At 60.8% G+C, this 23,890-nt stretch overlaps 1 protein-coding gene across 10 annotated transcripts in view; it reads right to left on the reverse strand.

Moving 5' to 3' along the window:
• Positions 1-6,812: 6,812 nt before the first annotated feature.
• Positions 6,813-23,890, reverse strand: part of LRRC27 (leucine rich repeat containing 27) — a 37,152-nt gene continuing 20,074 nt past the window's right edge. For 8 of the 10 annotated variants that reach the window (XM_078435019.2, XM_078435025.2, XM_078435023.2 and 5 more), the window contains 4 exons: positions 22,440-22,638; positions 14,826-14,944; positions 12,998-13,127; positions 6,813-7,387 (listed from right to left, as the gene is read on the reverse strand). In XM_078435019.2, coding sequence (XP_078291145.2) covers positions 7,241-7,387; positions 12,998-13,127; positions 14,826-14,944; positions 22,440-22,638 — 595 coding nt within the window. In that variant the 3' untranslated portion in view covers positions 6,813-7,240. Of the gene's footprint in view, positions 7,388-11,371; positions 11,808-12,997; positions 13,128-14,825; positions 14,945-22,439; positions 22,639-23,890 lie in introns of all 10 variants that reach the window. The other 2 variants (XR_013550609.2, XM_078435026.2) reach the window with 2 other exon arrangements.

Here is a 23,890-nt window from a genome sequence, read left to right on the forward strand (position 1 = left end):
GGTCCCCTGAGCCAAGCTTGCAGCGAGCGCCTGGCTGGGCACAGGGGATTGGCGGGCCTTTGGGTTGTCCTGACGACCCGGACGCCGCCAGGCCCCGCCCACCCCCCCGCCCCCTCCAGAGCCCAGGCCCTGCCCCGCCCGGCTCGGACCTGCGCCGTGGCCGCCACCCCTGGCGCCGCCGGGGACAGTCGGGGCCGCAGTGGCGCCGCTCCTCCTCGCCCTCCGGCGGCGGGCCGCGCGGCGCGGGGAGCAGGCCGAGGGGAGCCGGGCGGAGCCAGGGAGCCCGCGGGGAGCTGGCGGCGCCTCACCGCCGCCAGTTTTACGGGGCTGAGGATCGAGGCCCAAGGAGCCCTAGGGGAGGCCTGGGAGCCCAGCGAGCACGTGTTCTCTGCAAGGCTTGGGGCTCCTCTGCAGAGTGAGGGGTTTCACCAGGAGGCACCTCCACCTGGCCACCTCTTCAGGGTCCGCCGCCTCCCACCCTGTGACTGTTGGGCCCCCAGCGGGAGCCTGTCTGCTTCTTCCCCCACAGGCCTTTGCAGCCTCCCCACGAGGGGAGGGGGGGGAGGGGGGGGAGGGGGGGTGGGGAGGGGGGACTTTGGGGCAGAAATGCCAGGCAACAGGGGCCAGATGCTGCCTACCTGCTCAGCACAGGTGCAAGCATGTCCCAGATGCCTCGTGGGCACTGGGACCATACCACGGACCAGGCTGCTGGGGTCAGAGTCAGATCCCAGACCGGTGGGGACATTACAGAGGTGGGCACGTCAATGCGTTTCCCCGGGGGAGTGGGGGGGTGCTGGGTGTGGGTGGGAGGTGCCTGGGAGAGGTGCCCTGGAGGGGGTGCTTGAGTGAGCCGGCGACCACCCAGGGGAGAAGGGCCCCACGGGGCAGCTTGGGCAGCAAAAGGCTGCTGGTTGCCTAGGGGCCCAATGTAGGGGGCTTCTGGGGTCTCTCCCAGGCGTTAGCGGGAGGGGCAGGGAGGGGCTGGGCGCCAGAGACACCCGAGGAGCTCTCCTCCAGGGGACTGTGAGTGCCAGCTGGATGGGAGGGGCCCGCAGACCCACCCTGCAGCTCTTCTGCTGAGCTGCCCGCCCTGGGGACTTTCTCTCAGCCTCTGCCCCGCTGGGCTGTGCGCTGTGCACTTTTTAAGTGAAGTCGGAAGCCATTTTCAAAATCGCTTCTCCGGGAAGCAGAACCTAAAGGCATTGGCAGACGGTTGTTCGATCTGCAACTTAAAGGGTGGCGGTTTAGGGTCCCCCCCCCCCCCAGACCATCACTCTCCTGGGAGGAGCACCCCAAGCCGGCTCGCCTGCTCCCCCACAGGCTTCCCCTCCCCAGAGCTCTGATTAAAAGGCGGATACCCTTAGGGAGGGGCCGACCAGCCCAGGGGGCCTGGATGCTGACCCCACTTGCCGACTCCTTCCTGACCCAGTGTTGTGTCCTCTGAGTGTCCCCTTCAAAGGCCCACCCTACACACGCTGACCAGCCCAGCCCGGCCAGCAGGTTCTAGACAGAAGAGCCCCAGGCAGTGGGAGAGCTGCCCTCAGGCTGTGGAGTGACCCCCAGGCTCAGGGAGAGCCAGCTGGGAGCCTCCCCCCTGGGTCTCCGGACTCTGCCCCCAAAGCTTCTGCTCTCTGCCACAGGCACCACAGGCACCGGGCCTACCCAGCGCCCAGCCCGTGGCCTGGCCTGCCCCGCAGAGTGAGCAGGGCCGGCAAACCCGGCCGGGTGGGCAGGGTGGTGGTGCGAAGGGGGACGGGAGACCATCCGGCACCCTCGCTGGGCCGAGCTGAGTGCCCACGAGCTGGCAGGAGGGGCGGCGGGGCGCTCTGGGCAGGCGCTAGCCGCTGTGTCCGGCTCCCCTGGGTGTGGTTTCTGTGCTGGGCCTCAGAGGTCCTCCAGGATCTGCCCCCACACCCCCGCTCCCTGCCGCCCCCCTGCCAGCCCAGCACCAGCGTCCCTCCTCGAGGACGGGCCGGGCCCCTGAGAACCAGGGCCTGGGTGGGGACGTTGGATCTCACTAAGCACCCACGTGCTAGCACCCATCCCACGTCTGGGGCAGAGCGGGGTGCGCCAGCGGACCAGGCCTCCCTGAGGCCAGCACTGGCACATGGCCCCTGTGCTGTCCCCAAAGGCAGGGGTTCCAGGGAGTCTGCTTTGCAAATGCTGAACCCAGGGGACCCGAAACTTCCCCTGCGGGTCACAGATCCCATTGGAAACATTTGTTTGGTTCTGTTCCCCTCTGGACACCCTGCGTCCGCGAGACCGGCGTGGTTCTGTCTGACCGCCCTGAGGGGTCAGGTCTGGAGCCCTGTCCCCACCCCAGGGATTATGAGGACTGTCACGTCTCGGGACGAAGCATCTCACAGGCCTGGCTGGGAACGGAACCCGCTGGGACTCCTGGAGGTGCCACAGACAGCAGTTAAGAGGACGGACTCAGGCCACGTTCGTTGCTGGAGTCCCGCTGCCTCCCCTGTGCCTCAGCATCGTCCTCCGTAGAGTGGGAATCACGGCAGTGACACACACAGCCTCCCGGTGGAGTGAACCGTCTAACGTGGGAAGGATTTCGCATGGCACTGGCCGCAGTAAGGACTCTGCAAGAGTTAGTGCTCATCACGGCCATCACACCACCGCCACCGTGGCCTGTCACCATCAGTCGTCCCCTCTGTCATCGCCATCACCACCACCTCTGTCATCACAACCACCTGCCATCACCCCTGTCACTGGGCCATCAGTGGAACCACAGGGGGAGGTCAGGGCTGAGCGGGGCACATCCCCTGAGCAGCGCCTGCCCGGTGGTGGCAGTGGAGGTGTGGAAGGGCCCGGGTGCCTCCCGGGGAGCTGTCGTCGCCCCACTCGCCCCATGGCCTGCGCCCCCCACTCTGCTCCGGGGCCTTGTCAGGGGAGCTGAGGCAGCCAGGCCCGGATCCGAGGGGGCCCGCAGTAGCAGGCATCTGAACAAGAACAGTTTTCGGGCGGAGAATCGTTTCCCAAGGTAATTGCTTTCATTTCAAAACAGTTGATCCGTGGCCCTTCTTTTTCTGATCCAGCTCGCTGGCTCTTCCGTGGTCGGGGAGACCACGGCAGGCGACAGCGCAGTCCCTCGTTTACCCCTGCACACCTGTCACACTCACCTCCAAGGGCTCCCCAGGGCTCGAGGGCACCTGCCCAGTTCTTCATTTCACCTGGTTTGCCGTTCGCCTCTGGTGTCCCCATGACTTCCCGCAGGAGAAATGCCCCCTCCGCTGACCCCAACCGCCCGTGCGGAAGTGACCCAGCCTCTCTCCCAGAGTCCAAGACCAGCAGCGCTCCCGGGGAGGCTCCGCGTGACGAGGCGCAGCGGAACACGGCCCGCAGCAGGATATTCCCAGAGCCTGCCTGCCTGGTGCTCCCCAAGAACTCCGGCGGGCGGCCAGAGCAACAGACCGCAGAGGGTGGACCACGTAAAAACAGTCTCCCCAACGAGCTGCAGGCCCACGCGTGGGGGTGGCGGGCAGAGTGACGAGCTGGGGCCACTGCCCCGGGGTCCTGCCAGGTGGGACTGTGCCCCCAGGGGAAGCAGAAGCAGGGCCCCCACGCACGGGGGTGGCTGGGCCGCCGGCACTCGCCACGCCAGCTGACGGCCGGGGAGGTGCAGCAGGGGGGGCCCCAGGAGGAGGAGGAGGAGGAGGACAGCGGGCGGGGTCCGAGGGCGTCTCCCAGGGGCGTCCTGACGGCTGGGCCACCCTCCTCGCCGGGCTCTCCCGCAGACCCACATCTTCTCCCTGAGGACCACCACACCCTGGATGGAAACCAGCCTCGGTCCCAGGTGGCCTCCTGGGTTTTCCTTCTCCTGACACCTCGTTAACCTCATTAGACATCTTTTGTGTCATTACTTCAACCTGGCACTAGAAAGCGGCTTCTATTTGCTAAAACAGCATCGATATTTCGCGGCTGAACTAGTTGCAAGTTACCCAACCTGGTGATTATTTGGAGAAAGCCACTCAGAGCTCACAGACCATGTTCTCACACCCGAAGGCTCTGTTCTGCCTGCTGCGCTCAGCCCCCAGGCCCCCGGAGCCCAACCCCAGGACAGGCACTCCCCCCCCCCCCCCCCCAGGGCCCAGAGGGGCGGGTGGGCAGTTGTCACTTAGGGAGAGGCCTGTGCTGGTCCTTCGGGGCCAAGCCCAGGGGACAGCACTCCAGTGCACACACCAAACCTTGCTGTGGTAGCTGAAGAAACTTCCGGCAAGGGCGGGTGGTTCTTTCCCATTGTGCCGACCCCCACGTCCCTGGGTGTACACGGCCTTTCGCCTGCTCCACAGACCAACACAGTGAGCATGGAGAGCACAGAGATGGGGAGCACGGAGATGGGGGAGCACGGAGATGGGGAGCACAGAAACGGGGAGCACAGAGATGGGGGAGCACAGAGATAGGGAGCACAGAGTTGGGGGAGCACAGAGATAGAACACAGAGATGGGGAGCACAGGAACGGGGAGCACAGAGATGGGGGCACACAGAGATGGGGAGCACAGAGATAGGGAGCACAGAGTTGGGGGAGCACAGAGGGGGGAGCACGGAGATGGAACACAGAGATGGGGAGCACAGGAACGGGGAGCACAGAGATGGGGGCACACAGAGATGGGGGAGCACAGAGATGGGGAGCACAGAGAGCATGGAGATGGGGGAGCACGGATATAGGGAACACTGAGGGTGGAGCACGGAAATGGGGAAGCACAGGGAGCACGAGGATGGGGGAGCACAGAGATGGGGAGCACGGAGATGGGGGAGCACAGAGATGGAGAGCACAGGGAGCATAGAGATGGGGGAGCACGGAGATGGGGAGCACGGAGGGGGAGCATGGAGATTGGGAGTACAGAGGGGGAGCACGGAGATGCGGAAGCACAGGGAGCACAGAGATGGGGAGACGGAGATGGGGGAGCCCGGAGATGGGGCAGGGCCGCTCTCCACCCCCAGGGTTGAAAAGGCCCACGGTTGCTTCCTCCCTGCTCTGTCCCACCAGGAAGAAATGGAAGCTAATGGTGTCATGCCGGGGGTGCTGTTTTCCCAGTGAGCCCTACTCCCCACGGGCTCTGGCTCCCCAAGGCTACTGTCAGCTGTTTCCAGCCCAATAATGTGTGTTTCTGTGCACTGGGAAGCATGCAAACCCGGCCAGGGAGATTCTTCAGGCGTCCTGCCCCGGGGGGTTGGCGCAAACAGTCTCTGTCCGGACGCCAGGAGCCGCGGTGGCCTGCAGAGTCCGCGTCCCGCCAGACCCGGCACGAGGACTCCACCCTGCACCGCCCACCTCAGCGCAGGTCTCTCTTGCCCTCTCCAGGCACGGCCTCCCCCACCTGACGACCACCTGTGGTTACTTGGGGCTCCACCTCTGCCCACAAGGCCCAGGGCCCACATCCTGGCCACACCTCCACACTGTGAGTCCCTTCTGAGACCTGGATGCCGGTATTTCCTGGGCTAGACAGTGGCCAGCGCAGGGGGGCTCCAAATGGCACCTGCACCTGACCGTGCGCAGGTGGCTGGCGGGAAGAGAAGGGGCCGCGCTGGCCGGGCCTGACCCTCATTTTAGCCCAGGACCACTGAGGAATCCAAGGATGTGAGACGTGAGCCAGGGCTCCCCTGTCATGATGCAGGTGCCTGGTCACGGTGGGAGAACAGACACCGCAGATGTCAGCCCCTGGGGGGCCCTACATGGGCCCAGGCGGCAGGCGTGTGCACGAGAGGGCACAGCCCCTACCCTGCAGCTCTGTGGCGGCCGTGTGCCTTGTCCTGGCTAACTCGAGGCACCACCTGCAGGGAAACTTGGGTTACTGCGCCAAGGCCTGGGTGTCAGCCCTGGTGGCTCCAGAGAGCAGGTCCTTGGTGGGGGACGCCGCGTGCAGAGGCCCCCGGATTGCACCAACTGCTCTGGACAGCGGCCATGGCCCTGCAGCCCACGCCATCCCATTTCCTAGCACAATCCCTGCCCCCCAGGGGTTCCCGGCCCTTCCTCTGGCTCTTCCTCCCTCCCCCTTCCCAGGGTTGTTGGGCAGAAAAGGCCTCGAGGTCCCAGGATGTACCATCCAGGCAGTTAGCACAGATGTGCTCACTCAGAGATTAAGGATGGAGGTCAGATGACCAAACAGGAGAGGAGCAGGAGTGGGTCGGTCAAGTGCCAGCGGGGAGAGTACCCCCATCCCAGACACCCCGATTCCACTGGAGGGAGGGTACCCCCCACCCAAGACACCCCGATTAAACTGGGGAGAGGGCACCCCACCCAGACACCCCAATTCCACCAGGGGGGAAGGCACCCCACCCCCAGACACCCCAATTCCACCGGGAGGAGGGCACCCCCACCCCAGACACCCCAAATCTACAAGGGAACCAACCACAAGGCCCAATCAGCAGCCAAGCTAGGATAGGACTCTAAAATTGCCCCCCACCAGTGCTAGCAGGATCAGTGACCTCTGTGTAGGCTCAGAATCAACGAAGGAAACACCGAAATGAACAAATCATAGAATGGTAGAATGAGTACTTAGGAGAAGCAATAAATAAACCACTGGTTGACCTAAGGAAAGGGAAAGAACTTGGGGTGGGGAGTGTCCCTGGTCACTGCCCCAGGCTCCCTCCCCTCCAACCTGCCTGTCTTCCGAGTCAAGTGGGTGCTACGCTGGGGGCGGCTTGGGTCCCCCACGAGAGATCAGGTGGTACCCCTCGAGGGCAGTAGCCGTGCAAAACCAAGCCAGGGTCTGTTGGGGGGTTGGTCACTGGACCCCATGGTGGGCCTGGTCTAACCCTGCCTCCCTCCCACCGAGAGGTCAAGGAGCTGAGAAGCCAAATCAAAGATAGTTTCAAGGTCAAGCCCTTGAATTTATTGAACACTCAGTCAGAGGCTCCTGCAGGAGGGTCTGAGCAGCCTGGGTGAGGGCTAGCTAGGAGGGGCTGACGGGGGCAGAGGGGAGGGCCGGGTGCTGACCCGCGGACGTGCCGTCGGTGAGACGGGCAGAGGCACGGGCACGGGAGTGCACACCCGGTGGCTCGTCCTTGGTGTTCTCTCCTTTAATCTGGCTTAACCCTTTTACAGCCTCTGAAAAAGCCGCGCAGACCCGGGGGGGAGGGGGTGGCGTTGGAGCGGACGCCCCGGGCGCGCTCGCAGGGAAGGACACTCGGAAAGGGCCCACGAGCCACTGCACCCACTCCTCGGTCTGAAGAGTCTTTGTCAGTGCCAGGGATCCTCACTCATTAGCACTCGCGACCGTCCTCAGACTCAGTATTTCATGTGGAACAATATCTTCTGGGGCTGGGACGCAGGTGGGTGGCGTGGACGGTGCCCAGCGAGAGCCGCGAACCGGTGGCTTCTGGTTAAGGTCGGCCCCGGTCCCGGCTCCATCACTTGATCCTGTAGCTTCCTGGCCTTTCGGGAGAAAGGGAGGGGGTGGACGTTAGCCCAGCTGGCAGGTCCCGGGGTGGGGGCACAGCCCCGTCCACACAGAAGGACCGTGTACAGGTGCGCAGCGCTCTGTCCTGTCCCGGGGTCTGCAGGGGAGCCGGCTGAACACCCTCCCTCCCAAGGAGGACAGTGACCTCTCCGGTAGGCCCGTGGGCTGCGCCTCCCGGAGTCCCCACCCGGGCCCCGCCTGTGACATCTGCCCACAGCTGAGTGAATGCCAGTCCGTGGAGGGTTGAAGACAGGAGCAGGGGCTCCTCATGTGGCCGACGTGGGCACCATCCCTGACCATGACCCCTCCAGAGCTTCGTGCCTGTCCTGGGGAGGCAGGGCCTCAACTGCACCCTCACCCCACAGACACGGCAGCAGGACCAGGGTCCCTGATAGTGGAAGGAGATGCCCAGAGGGGAGTCCTGTGCTGCTCCAGATCCCACGTTCTCAGCCAGTCTGCTGGGCCAGGAAAAGTGGTGGACGGGGCTCCGTGGCCCTCGGTGGGATAAAGCGGCCAGCATCAAGGAGGCAGGCTCTTTCCTGTCCCGGTCCCGCAAGAAGTTGGCCAGCGAGTACTCGTGTCTGCAGTGCTGGGACCTCCCCAGGGCATAACCCGGACCGCCCTCCGGCCCAGGCACCGAGACCCCTAGTACGGATCCGTCACAACCGTGGGTTAACGTTCAGGTCCACGTCATCATGGCTGGGTAACGATCACTACCTTGGACAACGTGGGATTAGGGGCTCCAACCCTGCACGGCAGAAAATCCGTGTGTAACTACTAACTCCCCCAAACTGTACGAGCGGCCCAGAAGTTAGGCCTCTGTTGACCAGAAGCCTTGCCGATAACACACACCGTTGAGTAACACCGATTTTGTATGTGGTGTGTGTTCCAGATGTCATCTTACGACAGTCAGCTAGAGAGAAGACGACGTCACTGAGGAAACCACAAGGACAAGTTACAGCACGTACCGTCAAAGACCCGCCTACGAGCGGACCTGTGCTGCCCCGGCCGTGCTGCCTGTCTTCTTCCCTGCAGAAATCTACGTCCGTCGTGCAATTCCTAACCGCTCCTTCAGAAAGATTTGCTTTGTTTTCGACACACTTGTCCGGGAACCTCTCGACATCCTGTCTCCTTGGTCAAATGCTCAGCGATCTGTCTGCCCTGGAGAGACCCTTGGGGCTCCTCCCTGAGCTCCAGGCTGGCGGCCTGCACAGCCGACAGCCTGCGGGGGGGGGGGGGGGGGGGGGCTCCTGGGCTCTCTTTTGGGTCAGCTTCCTTTTTTCTGGAACACTCACTCCTTTCCCGTTCTGCTGACTTGATTTGGAAGGATGCACTCTGCAGTAGCTTCCAGAGAAAGGCCGCGCAGAAAGGAACGCAGTGAGACCTTGTGTGGGAATGCCTCTGTCCGTGGGCACCTGGCCTGCCAGTCTGAGGACAGAATTCCTTGCTGCCCCCCCACCCCCCGGTGGTGAGGCCACTCGGTTCTCTCCTGGCCCTTTGCAGGTTTCAGCTTCCTGTTAGACCAGACGGGACGCGTTACACTCCGTGACCTGCCTCTCACACATCATCGTCACCCAGGGGCCGTGGTTTACAGCAGGGCTCACTCCTGGTGTGCGTTCTGCCGGCCCAGACAGATGTATAATGACAGGTGTCCGTCACTGTGCTGTCACAGAGCTGGCACCACCCTGAACATCCCCCGTGCTCTGCCTGCTCATCTCTCTGTCCCCCAGCCCTGCAGCCACAGAGGCTCCTACTGTGCACAGACTTTTCTCTCTTCCAGAACGTCATACCGTTGCAGCCTTTTCAGATGGGCTCTTTCACTTAGTGATATGCATGTGAGGCTCCCTCAGGTCTAGTCATGATGTGACAGCTCGTTCCTTTTTGGGGCCAAATGGTACTCCACGGTCTGGAGGGACCACAGTTTATTGATCCGCTCACCTACAGAAGGACATCGTGGTTGCTCCCAAGTTTTGGTAACTATGAGTGAAGCTGCTATGAACATCTGTGAGCAAGTTTTTGTCTGGACTTAAGTTTTGAACTCTTCGGAAAATGCCTAGGGGCACGATTGCTGGATCTCAAGTTCAGAGTACATTCAATTTTGTAGTAAATCACCAAACTGTCTCGCAAAGTGGCTGTGCCGTCTGGCGTCCCCACGGCATGAACGAGAGTTCCCGCTGACCCACATCCTCACCAGCATCTGGTGTTGTCCGCGACTGGATTATAACCATTCTAATAGGTGTGTGTGGTACCTCTCTGTTCTAATTTGCAATTTCCTAACAACATACAATACTGAGCATCTTTTCATATGCTTACTTAACATCTATATATCTTCTTTGGTGAAGTGTCTGTCAGATCTGTGGCTTACTTTTTAATTGGGTTGTTTTCTCTCTATATTTTGGATAAGCAGTCCTTTGGTAGATGTGTTTTTGCAACTATTTTCTCCCAGTCTTTGGCATCTTATTTTTTTTTTAACTTTTAAAAAAATGTTTATTTATTTTTGAGACAGAGCGTGAGTGGGGGAGGGGCAGAGAGAGAGGGACACACAGAATCCGAAGCAGGTTCCGAGCTCTGAACTGTCAGCACAGAGCCCGACATGGGGCTTGAACTCACAGACTGTGAGATCATGACCTAAGCTGAAGTTGGACACTCAACTGACTGAGCCACCCAAGCGCCCCTATTTTAATGTTTATCTTTGAGAGAGACAGAAACAGAGTGCAAGGTGGGAGGGGCAGAGAGAGAGGGAGACACAGAATCTGAAGCAGGCTCCAGGATCTGAGCTGTCAGCACAGAGCTCTATGTGGGGCTTGAATTCATGAGCCATGAGATCATGACCTGAGCCAAAGTCGGACACTTAACTGACTGAGCCACCCAGGTGCCCCTGGCATCTTATTCTTTTGACAGTATCTTTCGCAGAGACAAATTTTTAAATCTTAATGAAGTCATTATCAATTTTTTTTGTGGTGCCTTTGATGTTCTATTTAAAAACTCCCCGCCAACCCAAGGTCACCCACATTTTCTATGTCATTTTCTACAAGTTTTACAGTTTTGCATTTTACATTTAGTTCTGTGACCCACTTTCGGTTCACTTTCGGGGAGGCGTAAGGTCTGGGTCTAGATTCGCTATTTTGCACGTGGACGCCCGGCGGTTCCAACACCATCTCTGCTCCGCCGTGTTACCTTCGCTCCTTTGTCAGATGTCAGTCGACTGCACTTATGTGGGTCTCCCTCTGATCCACCGACCCATCCGTCTACCGTTCCGCCAACCCCTCGCCATCTTGATTACTGTAACTTTTCCGTGAGTCTGCAGGTCGGGTAGTATCAGTCCTGCAACCTTGTTCTCCTTCAGTGTTGTGTGGGCGATTCTGGGCCTTTGTCTCCTCTCCATGTAAACGTTAGCAGCAGGTTGTCGATATCCACAAAATCACTTGCTGGGACTTTGATTGGGATTCTGCTGAATGTCTTCACCAACTTGGGAAGAACCACCATCTTGACGACATTGAGCCTGCCCATCCATGAACATGGGATTCCTCTCCATCCCTTTAGTTCTTGTTTGAGTTGACTCATCAGTTTTGTTGTTTTCCTCACACAGATCTTGTACATATTTTGTTAGATTTGTACCTAGCACCAGTTTTTGGGTACTAATGTGAATGTTCTTAATTTAAAATCTCACTTGTTTGCTGATGGTATATAGTAAGTGACTAACTTTTCCATCTTAACCTTGGATCCTGCAACCTTGCCATAATCACTTATTAGTTCCAGGAGATTTTGCTCAATTTTTTGGGATTTTCTACACAGCCAACTAAGTCATCCGGAAACAAAGGTAGTCTTAACTCTTCCTTCTTAATCTACCTCATTTTCCTTTCTTGTCTTGTTGCAGTAGCTAGGACTTCCCATGTGATGCTGGAAAGAAATGGTCTCGTTCCCGACCTTCAGGGGAAAAGTAGTTTCTAGTTTCTTACCATGAAGTACGATGTTCGCTGTAGTTTCTGTAGATGCTCTTTATCAAGTCAAGGAAGTTCCACTTGTGCCTAGTTTGCTACAAGCAGTTATCACAAACAGGTGCTGGATTCTGTTAAATGCTTTTCCCGCACCAAATGATACGATCGTGTGATTTTCCTTCTTCGGCCACAAGGTGACGATACGTTTACATAAAATGGGTTTTGAATGTGGACCCAGCCTTGTACACCTGGGACAAACCCCACTTGGTCATGGTGTATAATTCCTTTTATACATTGTTAGGTTTGATTTGCTAATATTTTGTTGAGGATTTTCGCATCTGTGTTCAGGAGAGACACCGGTCTGTAGTTTTCCTCATACGTGACGTCTTTGTTCTGGTATCAGGGTGATGCTGGCCTCATAGGATGAATTACGATGTTTCCCCTCCACTTCTATTTTCTGGAAGAGATTATAGAGAATGGTATCATTTCTTCCTTAAACGTTTGGTAGAATTCTCCAGTGAACTCGCTTGAAAATTATTATCGGTTTGATTCCTTTAATAGATGCTAGCATATTCAGACTGGCTATTTCTTGTGTGAGTTTTGGCAGATGGTGTCTTCCAAGGCATGGTCCATTCCGTGTTAGGTTATCAGACTTGTGAGTACAGTTGTTCATAATGCCAGACCGACCTTTCACTCCACAGTTGAAGCTCGAGGCACAGATGTTTAGAAGCCTTAGGAGGTAGAGCTTGGGGTGTTTAAGGAGGAGGTTACAGCCATGAACAACGGATTTGGAGACAATAAAGTTACCTGAGGGCAGGTGCAATTCTCTGGGCTGGGAAGGCAAAGCCGGCAGAGGGTGGAGTCTGACAGGGTGGGGTCCCTGAGACGCAGCCCAGGCCCTGCCTGCACTCCCTCCTCCCCTCCTCCTGCCCCGTGGACCCCGTGGACAGAGGAGGTGACGGAGCCCTCCGATGGGCTGTGGGGACGGCTCTGTGGGCAGCTTTGGTGCCGAGCCGCTGTGTCAAGGTGAGCCTGGGCTCGGGGGGCCGGGGAGAGCAGGCGTGTTTTCCTGCGTCCGTGAGCAGCAAGGGCATAGAGGCATCAGGCTCAGCCTGCACAGCCTGAGGCCGGTCACTCTGGGGAGGTGACAGGTCCCCTTACCGCTGGGTGGGTAACTATGTGTCGTCTGGGGCAGGAAGCCACCTTTCTTGAGCGCGGTATCACTCCCATAACCCCGACCATTTCTGCACACACAGCACACGTCTGTGCAAAGGGGCCTGCCTCCCTGCCCATGGGTTCCAGGGGGTCAGCCGGCTCCAGGCCCCTTCAGGGTCTCACCAGGCTCTGCTGGTTACCAGGCGTCGGGCAAGGACCCCACGGGCACGTCCCCATTGTCCCTGGTGATAAAGCGGAGGCTGTGCTAGGGTCCCGGCAGGTGGCACAATGTGTCAGGGGGCTCACGCACCTCACACACCAAGAAAACACCTCTTATCCTCCCACGAAGCGCGATTCTGGGCACGTCCCTCACGTGAGGCACGTGGGGTGCTCCCCACGATCGAGAGAACGCGTGCTCTGAAGAGGCGCGGCAGGTTCCCTCTGATTCTTAACAGAACAATTCGTTTTTACACAGAGCCAATGCGCACTTACAATGTCCAAGTCCCGGGCAGCCGGGCTCATTTCCTTGAGTGGCACCGTGCCTTGAAATCTTTTTCTTCCCTCGTGCGTTTTCTGAATGTGCTGCTTTAGGTTTTCTTCCCAGAGCTCCTCTCGGAAGGCCCTGAGGGAACAGAGGGTGATGAGGACACGATTTCACACATCAAGTCGAGTCGAGTCTCGGCAATCCCTGCTCCAACAAGGGAGAGAGAATTTTCCTTTTTTCCTCCAGGCCAAAGTGCAGTCCTGGGGCTCAGGGGCTGTCGCCACGAGAATGGGGCCACCTAGGCCACCCGCTGCCCCTCCGGGCAGCAGCTCAGACAGGCCCAGGCAGTGAGAAGCCGCAAGAACACACGCCACGTTTTAAAACTTCACATCCAGGTAAGAAATTACACATTCAGGGCCGTGCACAGACACTACACGAAAGGGACAGTCTCTGTCTTCACAGGAAATACACAGTTGTGATAAATCCTTAAACGGGATTATTAAATTAGGATTTCAGACATACTTGCTCTGCCAACATCAGGGCTTTGGGCTCAAATTCTCTGCCTTTAAACACGAGGATGTTCAGAGTGGCACAGCATTCTGGGCCGCGCAGGAAGGGCGGCAGTGCCTGGTGTGTGAGGAGGCCCTGGAGTCTGGAGTGTCTGCCCAGGAACAGAACCACCCCCACCCCCACCCCCCACCCCCCCCAACCTCCCCAGCCCCGCCAGCCCGGGGCCTCCCAAGGCCCCAGCCCCACCCCCCAGTGGCCCCGGAGTCTGGGGTGTCTGCCTGGGAACATAACTGCCTCCCATAACCCCCCTAGCCTGGGGCTGACCCGAGGACCCTAACCACCCCTCCCCCCCCCGCCAGCAGGAGCCTCTGTGTCGGCTTTGTTTGCTTTTCAGCATAACGGACACAGGCAGGACGGTGGCCTCCAGTCCTGCCCTGCACAGACCCCAGCGTCGGCACCTCTGAACCCCGGTTCTCAGGAAAGTCCTGCCCACAGGGCAGTCGGGGTCCGCGGGCACATGCTCGTGTGCTGTGGGGACAGCTGCATGCCGTCCATTTCCATCTAAGCCATTCCACGGGCTGGGGTGAGTCCTGTCTGCGGACCTGCAGGGTTGTCCCCGGGGTTCTGGGCACGAACACGAACGACTCCCCAGAAAAGAACACCCCTTTGCCGTCCACGCGTCACACCAGGACGACCTTCCTCTGGGCCTCCTGGTCCCCAGAATGTGGAAACACGGCGGTGGGCAGAGCCGGGACGTGCAGGCCAGGCCAGTCCTCCCCGGAGCACATGAGCCCCCCACCCACGCCCAGAGCTCGCCTCCGCTCAGCTTCGGAGCGCCCGGGGCGGGGCCGGCAAGAGGGGGCACAGGAGCCCCGTCCAGCAGTGTCCCTGGCCGCCCATGGCTCTCCCTGCGTGCCCGGGAGGGGTGCAGAATAGCACAGTCACAGCATCAAGTGTGTTGTGAGTGAAAGAGCCGAGAGGAAAATGCGCGTGCATGCACACGCACACAGGCACACACACGCGCATGCACGCACAGGCACACAGGTCTACTTCTGGTCTGCAGCAGCTGGGGAAGGGTGAGGGGCCCAGCGGTCATTTCCGGGGTGCAGATGCTGGGTCAGCATCAGGGGTGTGCTTGGTCACCTGCACCGGAAAACTGCAGAAATGCCACGCCCCCAGCAGCTGCTGTGCCCGCCCTGTCCCGCCCCCCGCTCCCCTTCCCCCTCCCCCTGGCCTGCCCCAGATGCCAGCAGGTGCCAGTGAGTGCTGGGGTGTGACCGCGGCCACCAGTGGGCAGCGGGGCTGAACTCGGACCCCGGGACCAACCTCATTTCTTCACTTGCTTGCAATGACTTCTCTTTCCTTTGCCTCATGTTTCCGGGTGGATTCACTGGCATTTTCTCATTGTCTGCCAAATCCACGGCACAGGGAATCTTTGACACCACCTAGGAAAAGGCAAGACATTTTCAGGAACCTAAGGAAATGCTGCCGTTCACACAAAGCCAACCGCCCGCAGGCAGTAGACTCATCCTTCCTCCGAGGAGGCTGCCGGCTGGACGCTGGTCGGTGGGAGGGCAGGGTCCGAGGGGGGATGCCAGCGGGCCTGGAGAGCTGCCCGCAATTCTGTCCGCAGGGCGGACAGGGGCCGTGCTCTAGAGTGGGTTCCATGCCTCTCGAGTGGGTGCGGCTGTATTTTGGATCACTGAGTTTCAAGCTGATAGGTAAGTGCTCCTGCACAACTGACCCGTGAGAAGGTAGGAAACGTCCTGTCATTGGGAAGCCTGTGTTTGTAAACTCACTGCTCTTGGATCCATGACGTCACGGATCAGCACGGATAAATGCTGAAAACCCAGGAGAAGCACTCGGGGTTGGCTTTTCCTGATAAAGCCCACCGATTCCAAGTGAGGACCTGCAAGGTCCGTGGGATGCAGGTAGAGAACAGTGTTCCTGTCTGCCGGTCCCCGGCCCCAGGTGGGATGCGGCGCCGCCCCCATCGCGGGATGCCCGGTGGGGCGCAAACGTGTCCTCCGGTAGCGCCAGGACCCTCCCCGGCAGCCCCAAGTTCACGGATGGCGGAGAGAGGGCACAGCTAGGGCAGAGCAAGATGCGACAAAGGTTCACATGTTTCTGGAAGCTCTCTGAGAATCGCAGGCCATGTGAATTCATTTTGGAAACAATTTCCTTTCTAAGTTATGGCACTGCATAAAATATGTCCAAGCAGCACCGTAAATGCTGGAATACTCCTTACGTCTAAGGGTCTGAGGACCTGATGCCAGGATTTCTGGTCACCCGGGCTCTTGGATTTCCTCATCCACCTCTCCGGAGTCACACCTTTCATCGCCTGCAGGACCCCCCTTCCTCCTTGTCTTCCCAACCCCTACCTGGGTTTGCCTTTCTAGAGCCTTCCTTCCCTCCTCCCTCCTTGGGCCACACCCAGGTGTCTGCCTGGCTCTCCTAGTGTCCTAACCAGCTGCTGCCTCCACACTTTCCTGACTCCCACCTATGATACGCTCCCATGGCAGGTGGGCTTTGAAATGTCTCCTTTGGTGTGGCCCTGTGCCCTTGAGGCACCTCAGACACTCCCCAACTCTCAGGGAGCAAGCCTGAGAACCAGACTGATCTCTCCCTATGCCAGGGGGCTTTAGACTTGTGTGTGTGTGTGCACCTATGTGTGTGCACCTGTGCCCGTGTATACCTGAGTGCATCTGTGTGTGTACACACCTATGTGTGTGCCTGTGTGTGTAGCTGAGTGCATCTGTGTGTATGTACCTGTTCATGTGCCTGTGTGTGTACCTGAGGGGACCTGTGTGTCTCCATCTGTGCATCTCTGTGTGTGTACCTCAGGGCACCTGTGTGTGTGCACCTGGGCCTGTGTCTGTGTGTGTGCCTCTGTTCACATGTGCCTGCCCCTGAAAGGAGAGCACGCCCTTTAGGGCATCGCAAGGTGGGCAGAGGGAGAGACATGGCAAGTGTGGGTGTGGGGAGAAGGGCAGGGAGGGAAGGGAGGGAAGGGAGGGAAGGGAGGGAAGGGAGGGCAGGGAGGGCAGGGGGACTCCCGGGGAGGGGAGGGGAGGCGGGGCTCTGACCAGGGGCTCCTCCGGCTGAAGTCTGCAGGGGCCCACGTGCTGCTACCCAGACTGTGTCTATAATCACCTCATGTGCCACAACACCTCTAAGTGGATTAGCAGGGCAGGACCTGGTCTGCCTGGTTCATGTGCCTGACTCTGGGAAGGTGCTTAACCCCAGGGGATGGGGGTGGGGGTGAGAGAGGGATGAGGGAGGGGCAGAGTCGGGGGTTGGGGGGGGGGGCCAGAGCTGGCTTAATCCCAGTGGATGGGTGGGGGAGGGAGGGGGCTGCCACACTTTCCCAGGAGGACTCCTAAACATTTCTCCAACAGGAAGAGAAAACAAATAGAAATTCAGTAGGTGAATTTATATATATATATATACGTATATATATATATATATATACGTATATATATATAGCCACAGTTTGCTATCAGTACAAACACCGAGGAGGAAGACGTCCCACATACCCAGTCCTCTGCTGAAAGCAAGGACCACAAGCAGGGACGGACAGGAGGCACAGCGGCGCCCCCACGCCCTGCAGGCCGCCAGCCCTCCACCTTCTGGGGACAGAGCCCACACACAGCACAGCCGCTTCCTGGGGAGGCCGGCGGTGCCGGCGTTCACGGGTCCACGTTCCCTCTGCCACATTGCCCACAGACGCGCGTCTCCGTACGCGGATGCCAGGAATCGGACTGCGTGTATTAAAGCACGGGGTCACCAAGAGCTCAGAGAAGCTCGGATTTTTAACTTAGGTATTTTCCAACACGTTGCAGCAACAGCAGCGGCCACGGTGGCTGGGAACACGTGGCCCTAGCGGGTGATGGTGTGGCAGCCACTGAGCAGAAGGAGCCTCTGTCCTGTCTTTACTGCCACTGGGGGGTCCCTTGCGGGGACAGCCTGTCTGCCTCCGCCCACATTCCTACTGAGCTCTTTAACTTAAAACAGCCTGGTGATCGTTCTTCAGATCTCAGACAGCGGCCTTTGTCCCAAGTACAAGTGTTAGCCTGTATCTTTTGACTTTGATTACGGTACTCTGGGCTGTCTAGAAATTTCAGTTTCATAAAGTTAAATTTTTCTTTTTTTCCTTTTTTTGCGTTCACTCATTTTCTGAGAGGGCGCACAAGCGGGGAGGGGCAGAGAGAGAGGGAGAGAGGATCCCAAGCGGGATCCGCACTGTCGGCGCAGAGCCTGACACGGGGCTCGAACTCACAAACCACGAGGTCACTGAAACTCACGACCTCAACCGACTGAGCCATCCAGGCGCCCCGAAGTTAAAATTTTCTATTTGTAGTTCCAAAAATTCTGTATTTCCTATTTGATTTGTGAGGCTTTTTGCCACTCCAGATCATACCAATATTTTTGAGTTTCTGTGCTACAAAATACAACAGCGACTATGCACAGTATGTCCGTGTGGTTCACAAATTATGCAGAACAGGACAACCTTCCTCTTCTTGCAGAGGGTTGTGGACGTCACATTGCCCACTAGAGTAAACCGTGTACAAACAGAAGCTAGCTCCAGCGATCCCACTTGCCGGCGCCCCCCCCAAACTGAAAGCGGGGTCTCAGACACCCCCGTGTCCACGGCAGCAGATTCACAGGAGCCCGCAGGTGGAAGGGACCCGAGTGTCCACCGTGGACGAGCGGGTAAACGCAGCGGTCCGTCCACACGACACGAAGTCCCCCGGCCTCGCGGGAGGGAGACGCCTGCCACGCGCGGAGGAGCCCCGGGGTCGTGATGCCCGGTGACAGAAGCCGGACGCAAAAGGACAGGCCCGGTGTGACCCCACCCTCTCGAGGTCCCCGCAGCCGTCATGTTCACAGAGGGCAGGCAGACAGACGGGGCAGGGGAGCGGACGGGGACCTGGTGTCTGATGGGGACAGACCTTCCTTTTGGGGGGACGGGAGAGTCCTGGGGACGGAGGGGGGGTGGCTGTGCGCGGGGTGAGCGTGCTGGGTGCTCCTCAACTGGACACCTGAAAACAGTTCACACGTTTTACGTGACGTGTGGATCTCACCCCCATCTTACAGAAGGAAGGCTTCCACGCAGCGCCAGTCGCCAGCCTCCACCGTTAGTGCTGCTTAGATACAGCTCCGCCAACGGGGCCGGGAGCCGGCAGCCCCAGCAGGCTCAGCGGTCTCTTGGTCTTGACAACCCGCCCCTGCGATGTGGGGAGAGGCTGGGAGGGGGTCCCTGCAGCCGGCAGGGGGCGGGTGCACCCCGGACCCGGGCACCAACGGGACAGGAGCGCTGCTGTGGGGCCGCGTGCACTCAGGGCCCGGACACAGGAAGAGTCCAGCCTGACTCGGGCACCCCCTGCCCCCCCCAGCAGCCCTGAGCCCGCCACTGGGAGCCCCCTGCCGGGTCCGCCCCGATCGGCATCCTGCAGGGCGGGCTGAGGGGGAGCCTGGCCGACGGCAACAGGCGACACCTGGCACAGGCGACCACGGATCCTGTGTGTCCAGCCTGAGAAGCCAGAGCCTGGCCGAGTCGGAAGCCTGGTTGGGGGGGGGGGAGGATGGCACCGGCACATTCCTGGCCAGCAGGGGGTTGGGACCCCAGGAGCCTGTGCAGGTCTAGGAACAAGGGGAACCTTCCAGAGTGGCCACACACGCTTGAGGACCCGCAGAAGAGTGGGGGCCCAGCGGGCAAGGGGAGGAGATGCCTGTGCAAAGGCCCTGTGGCAAAGAAGAGGGTCTAGGTAGGATGACAAGGAGGCTCTGGAGGGCACTGGGGGCGAGGTACAACAGGGTGAGGAGGGCGGTCAGTAGACACAGACACGGAGGCTGGTGCCCGTGAGCTGTGAGGACACAGTGTCAGAGGACTGCTCGTGACCATCCGCTGGAGAGACCCAGGGATGGAGGTAGAGATGATGAGGCCCGGCTCCTGGGGACAGAGCCAGCCTTGGGGACGCCTGACCCGAGGAAGGTGGCAGGACACAAGCAGCTTCTCACGGGGTCAGGGGGGACGCTCGCGAGGAGAGGAGCTGCAGGGGAAACAGGGCACCTGCCGTCCAGGAGCGGGGCGGCACCACAGGCAGGCCTGGGCAATGGTGCCGGGACCAGCCAAGGGAAGGGGTCCGTGCGCCACAGCAAAGCGCCCAGAACTGGGGCCACAGAGGGGGCACTGGCAGAGGCCCAGGGGAGGAGACGGCAGAGCCTGTGCACGCCCGCCTGGTGGCCTCTCTTTTCTCCCTGTGGTCACCTGCTGACTGAACGGTAGAGGCCAGGGGAGTAGTCAAGCTTTGCAAGAGTGGGTGGGAAGGGGTGCGTGGGCGGGAGAGGGGAGGGCCGGGATGCCCCGACCCCACGGCAGAGCCTAGCACCCCTCCGCAGCAGAGCTGGGAAGCCAGGGGCCGGCCGGGAAGGGACAGCTGGGCACTTGCAGGGTGGCGTTTCCAGGGGGCCTGGGTGACAATGGGGCACAGGCCCTGGGCCAGGAGCTGGCGCTCCGGGAGGCAGGGGACAAGCCGAGCCTGGTCTGGCCGTGCACAGGAGTGCTGGGCACGGAGGCCATGGGGCTGTAAGCACTGGTTTCCTAATTGTTTTCCGGCAGTCCTGCATCGCGGTCCCACTAAGAGTCCTGATCCTTCGACGGCACATTAACTGGCTGTAGGTCAAGGATGCCGTGTGGGTTTGCTTTCATACGCTCAGCTGGGGGGTCGGGGGGGGGGGTGAGGGTGAAGCATCTGCAGAAGGCCGAGCCCTGACCCCGCGGGGACACCCAGCCTCACAACATCCTTCCTGCATGTTCAGAAAGCCCCAGAAATGTTTTACGCACCTCGTAGGCCTCAGAGAGGCGAGGGCGTCCTCTGCAACAGAGAGGAAGAAGCAGGACGCAGCATGGATGGCTGCCGTCCCCTCCCAGCCTCCGGCACGGCGTGGCTTCCCGCCAAGCCCCTTGGGCAGGGTGTTCGCCCCTGGAAGGACCCTGTCCCAAGGTCAATGGCTGGGGGTTTCCCACAAGGGTGGCAATTCTCCTCCACCTGCAGCCGACACCACTGGGTCTCCTCACGTCCTCACGGCCGCCCTGCCTGAGTCCAAGCTGCCCCTCACCGCCAGCTGACCGGCTCCCAGCCAGGCCTCCCACAGCCCCTCGGGGTCAGTCACGCGCTAGAGCAGCTCACAGAGCTCAGGGCACAGCGGAGGCTGCAGCCTGGGAGCAGCTGCGGGAACTGCCACACGGACGATTCGCGGGGCCACACGCGATGAGACGGGGGGGGGGGGGGGGGGGGCCGCATGGAAGATTCATGGGGCCACATGGGACAGGCGGGGGGGCACATGGGACAGGCAGAGGAGTGCCCGGGACAGGCGGTGGGGGGGCCTCACGGGACAGGAAGGGGGGCGCATGGGACAGGTGGGGGGGCACACGGGACAGGCGGGGGGGCACACAGGGCAGGCGGGGGGGCACATGGGACAGGCGGGGGGGCACATGGGACAGAGTGCCCGGGACAGGCGGGGGGTGGGGTCCCCCGGGACAGGCGGTGGGGGGGGGGCCTCACAGGACAGGAAGGGGGGGCGCATGGGACAGGTGGGGGCACACAGGACAGGTGGGGGGTACATGGGACAGGCAGGGGGCTCACAGGAAAGGGTGGGGGCGCAAGGGACAGGTGTGGGGAAGCGTGAGGAGCCGCACATCCTCTCTGGGCGCCACCCTCCCGCACCTGCGGGGCCGTTGGGATGGGGCTGAAAGCTGCAAGCCGCGCTCAGGCGGTCTTTCCGGGGACCAGCCGCGTGACGAGGCCCCACCCTGAGCCACCCGTCAGCATCAGCTGAGGTAGGCTCCCAGCGCTCCCTACGGTAATAAGACACGCCCGTCACCCCCGGCCCCATGGGGTTTCGCAGGTCTGTGGGGGCAAAGCACAATGTATTTCTCGTCAGGCCGCGGTCTCACAGGCCGGCGTGAGTCTCACACGGGGTCTCAGCTCGTGCTGCCCTATAACGCCTTCGAGACCCTCGTGTCAGTGGGGTATCCTGCTAGCTCACCCTTTTCCGTGGCCACGGGGTCACCCCGAACTTGGGATACAACTTACAGCCACCCATCTCCTGGCATGCCAGTTGTTTCCACCGCGCTGCTGTAATCGAGCTCGGACGGCGTCCTCGAGAAGGTGTAAGTGTGCAAGTCGTCCTGTTCCTGGAGCGACGGCACACGAATCTTGGATGCTTACGTGCCGTGCAAAAATGCGGGTGGTGACAGAGAAGACGGGATGGGAGGACGTAGCACGTCGCCTGTGACGCAGGCAGGCGTGCGTGCCGGGCAGGGAGCAGAGGGCAGCCCGCCCGGGGAGGCCACGCGGCGAGAGGAGGTGGGAGGCGCCGCTTCCTCCCAAGTTGCTGTGGCTCTGATGTGGCTCTAACGGTAAAGGACCACTGGAAGTGTCCGCGGGGAAGTCAGGTGTCTCAGGGCCTAGAAGGTCTGAGAGCCACCTGCTCTCCTGTCCCCCCGGCCAGGTCTCCTTAGTGAGAAGTACAGGCATGAGCAAACACGCCCCGTGTGAAGGGCCGCGGTCACAGTCCCGGCTCCACCTGGCGCTCCGGGGACCCAGGGGCCAGCCCCGTGGGCACTGGCATCGGGACCGTGGGCACTGGCATCGGGACCTACCAGACCCCGCACTTGGATAAAAGGGCTCCGTGTGTCTTTTCTCTTCAGGTGACAGTTGCTCTGCTTCAAAGGACAGAGGCCTCACAAGGAACGTGAGGTGGTAGCAGGACTGGGCACAGACGTTCCCATTGGGACAGCGCTGGCGGCCGGCCGGCCAGACACGAGCCTCCCGTGGGCGGAGAGCGGCCCGGCGCCCAGCCTGGCGTGGAGCGTCTGGTTCCCCCCCCCCAGCCCCTCCCCCGCGTCCCCCACCCCCAGTCCTGGCTCCTCACATGAGAGGAAATAGGTCTGTCAGCGGGCCGCAGGCTCCATCTCCGCAGCGGGCACCGTGGCCCCCGGACCGGATGAGACCCCTCCCGCTGGCGTCCTCGTCCCAGACTCCTCTGGGGAGGCAGGGGCTTGCCCAGGGCCTCCTCCGCTGTCCTCCGGGTCCGGGCTCGCTCCCGCCACTCCTGCGGTGCTCCTTCGTCTCTGGGGAGGACACGCGGCACGTTAGCCGTGGGACCAGAAGCAGCCCCGGCACAGTTTCCCCCCAAACCCTTTCCCGTCCCTCCACCCAGACGGGAGGCGCCCGTCTGCTCCTGTCCCACGGCGCCAGCTCCATGCGAGGGGACAACACAGGCCCCCCCACCCCCACCCCCCGGGGCTGAGCAGCAGGACCCTGTCCCCAGGGAAGACGTGGGCTCTGGCTGAGCTCAGGAATCAGAGGCCTTCACGGTCCCCATGACACCTGAGTTCCTTCCTTCCTCTCTCTCTCTTCCTTTTTTTAGAGAGGGGGTGGGGGACAGGGAGAATCGCAAGGAGCCTCCATGCTCGGTGCAGAAGCTGACGGGCGGGGGGGAGGCTGGATCCCATGACCCTGGGATCATGACCTGAGCTGAAACCAAGAGTTGGACGCTCAACTGCCTGAGCCACCCAGGCGCCCCAAGTTTCACTTCTACGGCTGAGCTTCTTGGGCCCACCCCCAATCCCCTCCGCCAGGGAGCCTCCACGCTGCCGGCACAGCTTGGCCCTGCACGGTGACCTCGCTGCCCCTGCACGGTGACCTTCCAACGGTATCCGCTGGACTCACTGCCTGCCCCGCGGAGGTGGGGCTGCCGCACCGGATGCGTGTGGAATTTCTGAACTAAACGGAAAGACCAGCCCCTGGTTTGGCTGTGGTTGCAGCTTCCGGGATGGGGTGGGGTCCCAGCAAATCCTCACCTGGCCCTGGGCTCCACCCAGCTCGCACTCTGGAGTCTGGAAGCTCTCTCCCCAGCCCCACGCAGGCCCCTGAGAGGCTGCTTCCTGCCTCCCCCGCTCCCAGGAGGTTCCTGAGCCCCCTCCCCCAGCTGAGCCAGGCTCCACCACTCATCTCCGCAAATGGAGCTGTGACCTTCCACGACCTGGCCCCTGCTGTGCCCCTGGACAGGGGCTCCACCCGAGTGTCCACTACCCCTTACCCACTCCTGGAGAGGCACAGGGGACGCGCCGAGGGCTTGCATGTGCACAGATAACCAGGTGGCGTGACGGGGGTCCACGGGGCTGTGCTGAGTCTACGCCACAAGACGGGACTCTGCACGCTGTCACCAAGGGGCCACAGAACGCCAGCGCAGGCCCGAGGCAGAGAAACCAAGAAGACAGCGCTCGCTTGCCCTTGGTATTCAAGAATCTTCTCCCACAGAGCTGTGCAGCATCCTGGGCGCCACTCGAGCCCAACCTCGTGGCAGGAAGCACACGTCCT

This window comes from Panthera onca, chromosome D2 (genome assembly GCF_046562875.1).
Source record: "Panthera onca isolate mPanOnc1 chromosome D2, mPanOnc1 haplotype 2, whole genome shotgun sequence".
NCBI lineage: Eukaryota > Metazoa > Chordata > Mammalia > Carnivora > Felidae > Panthera > Panthera onca.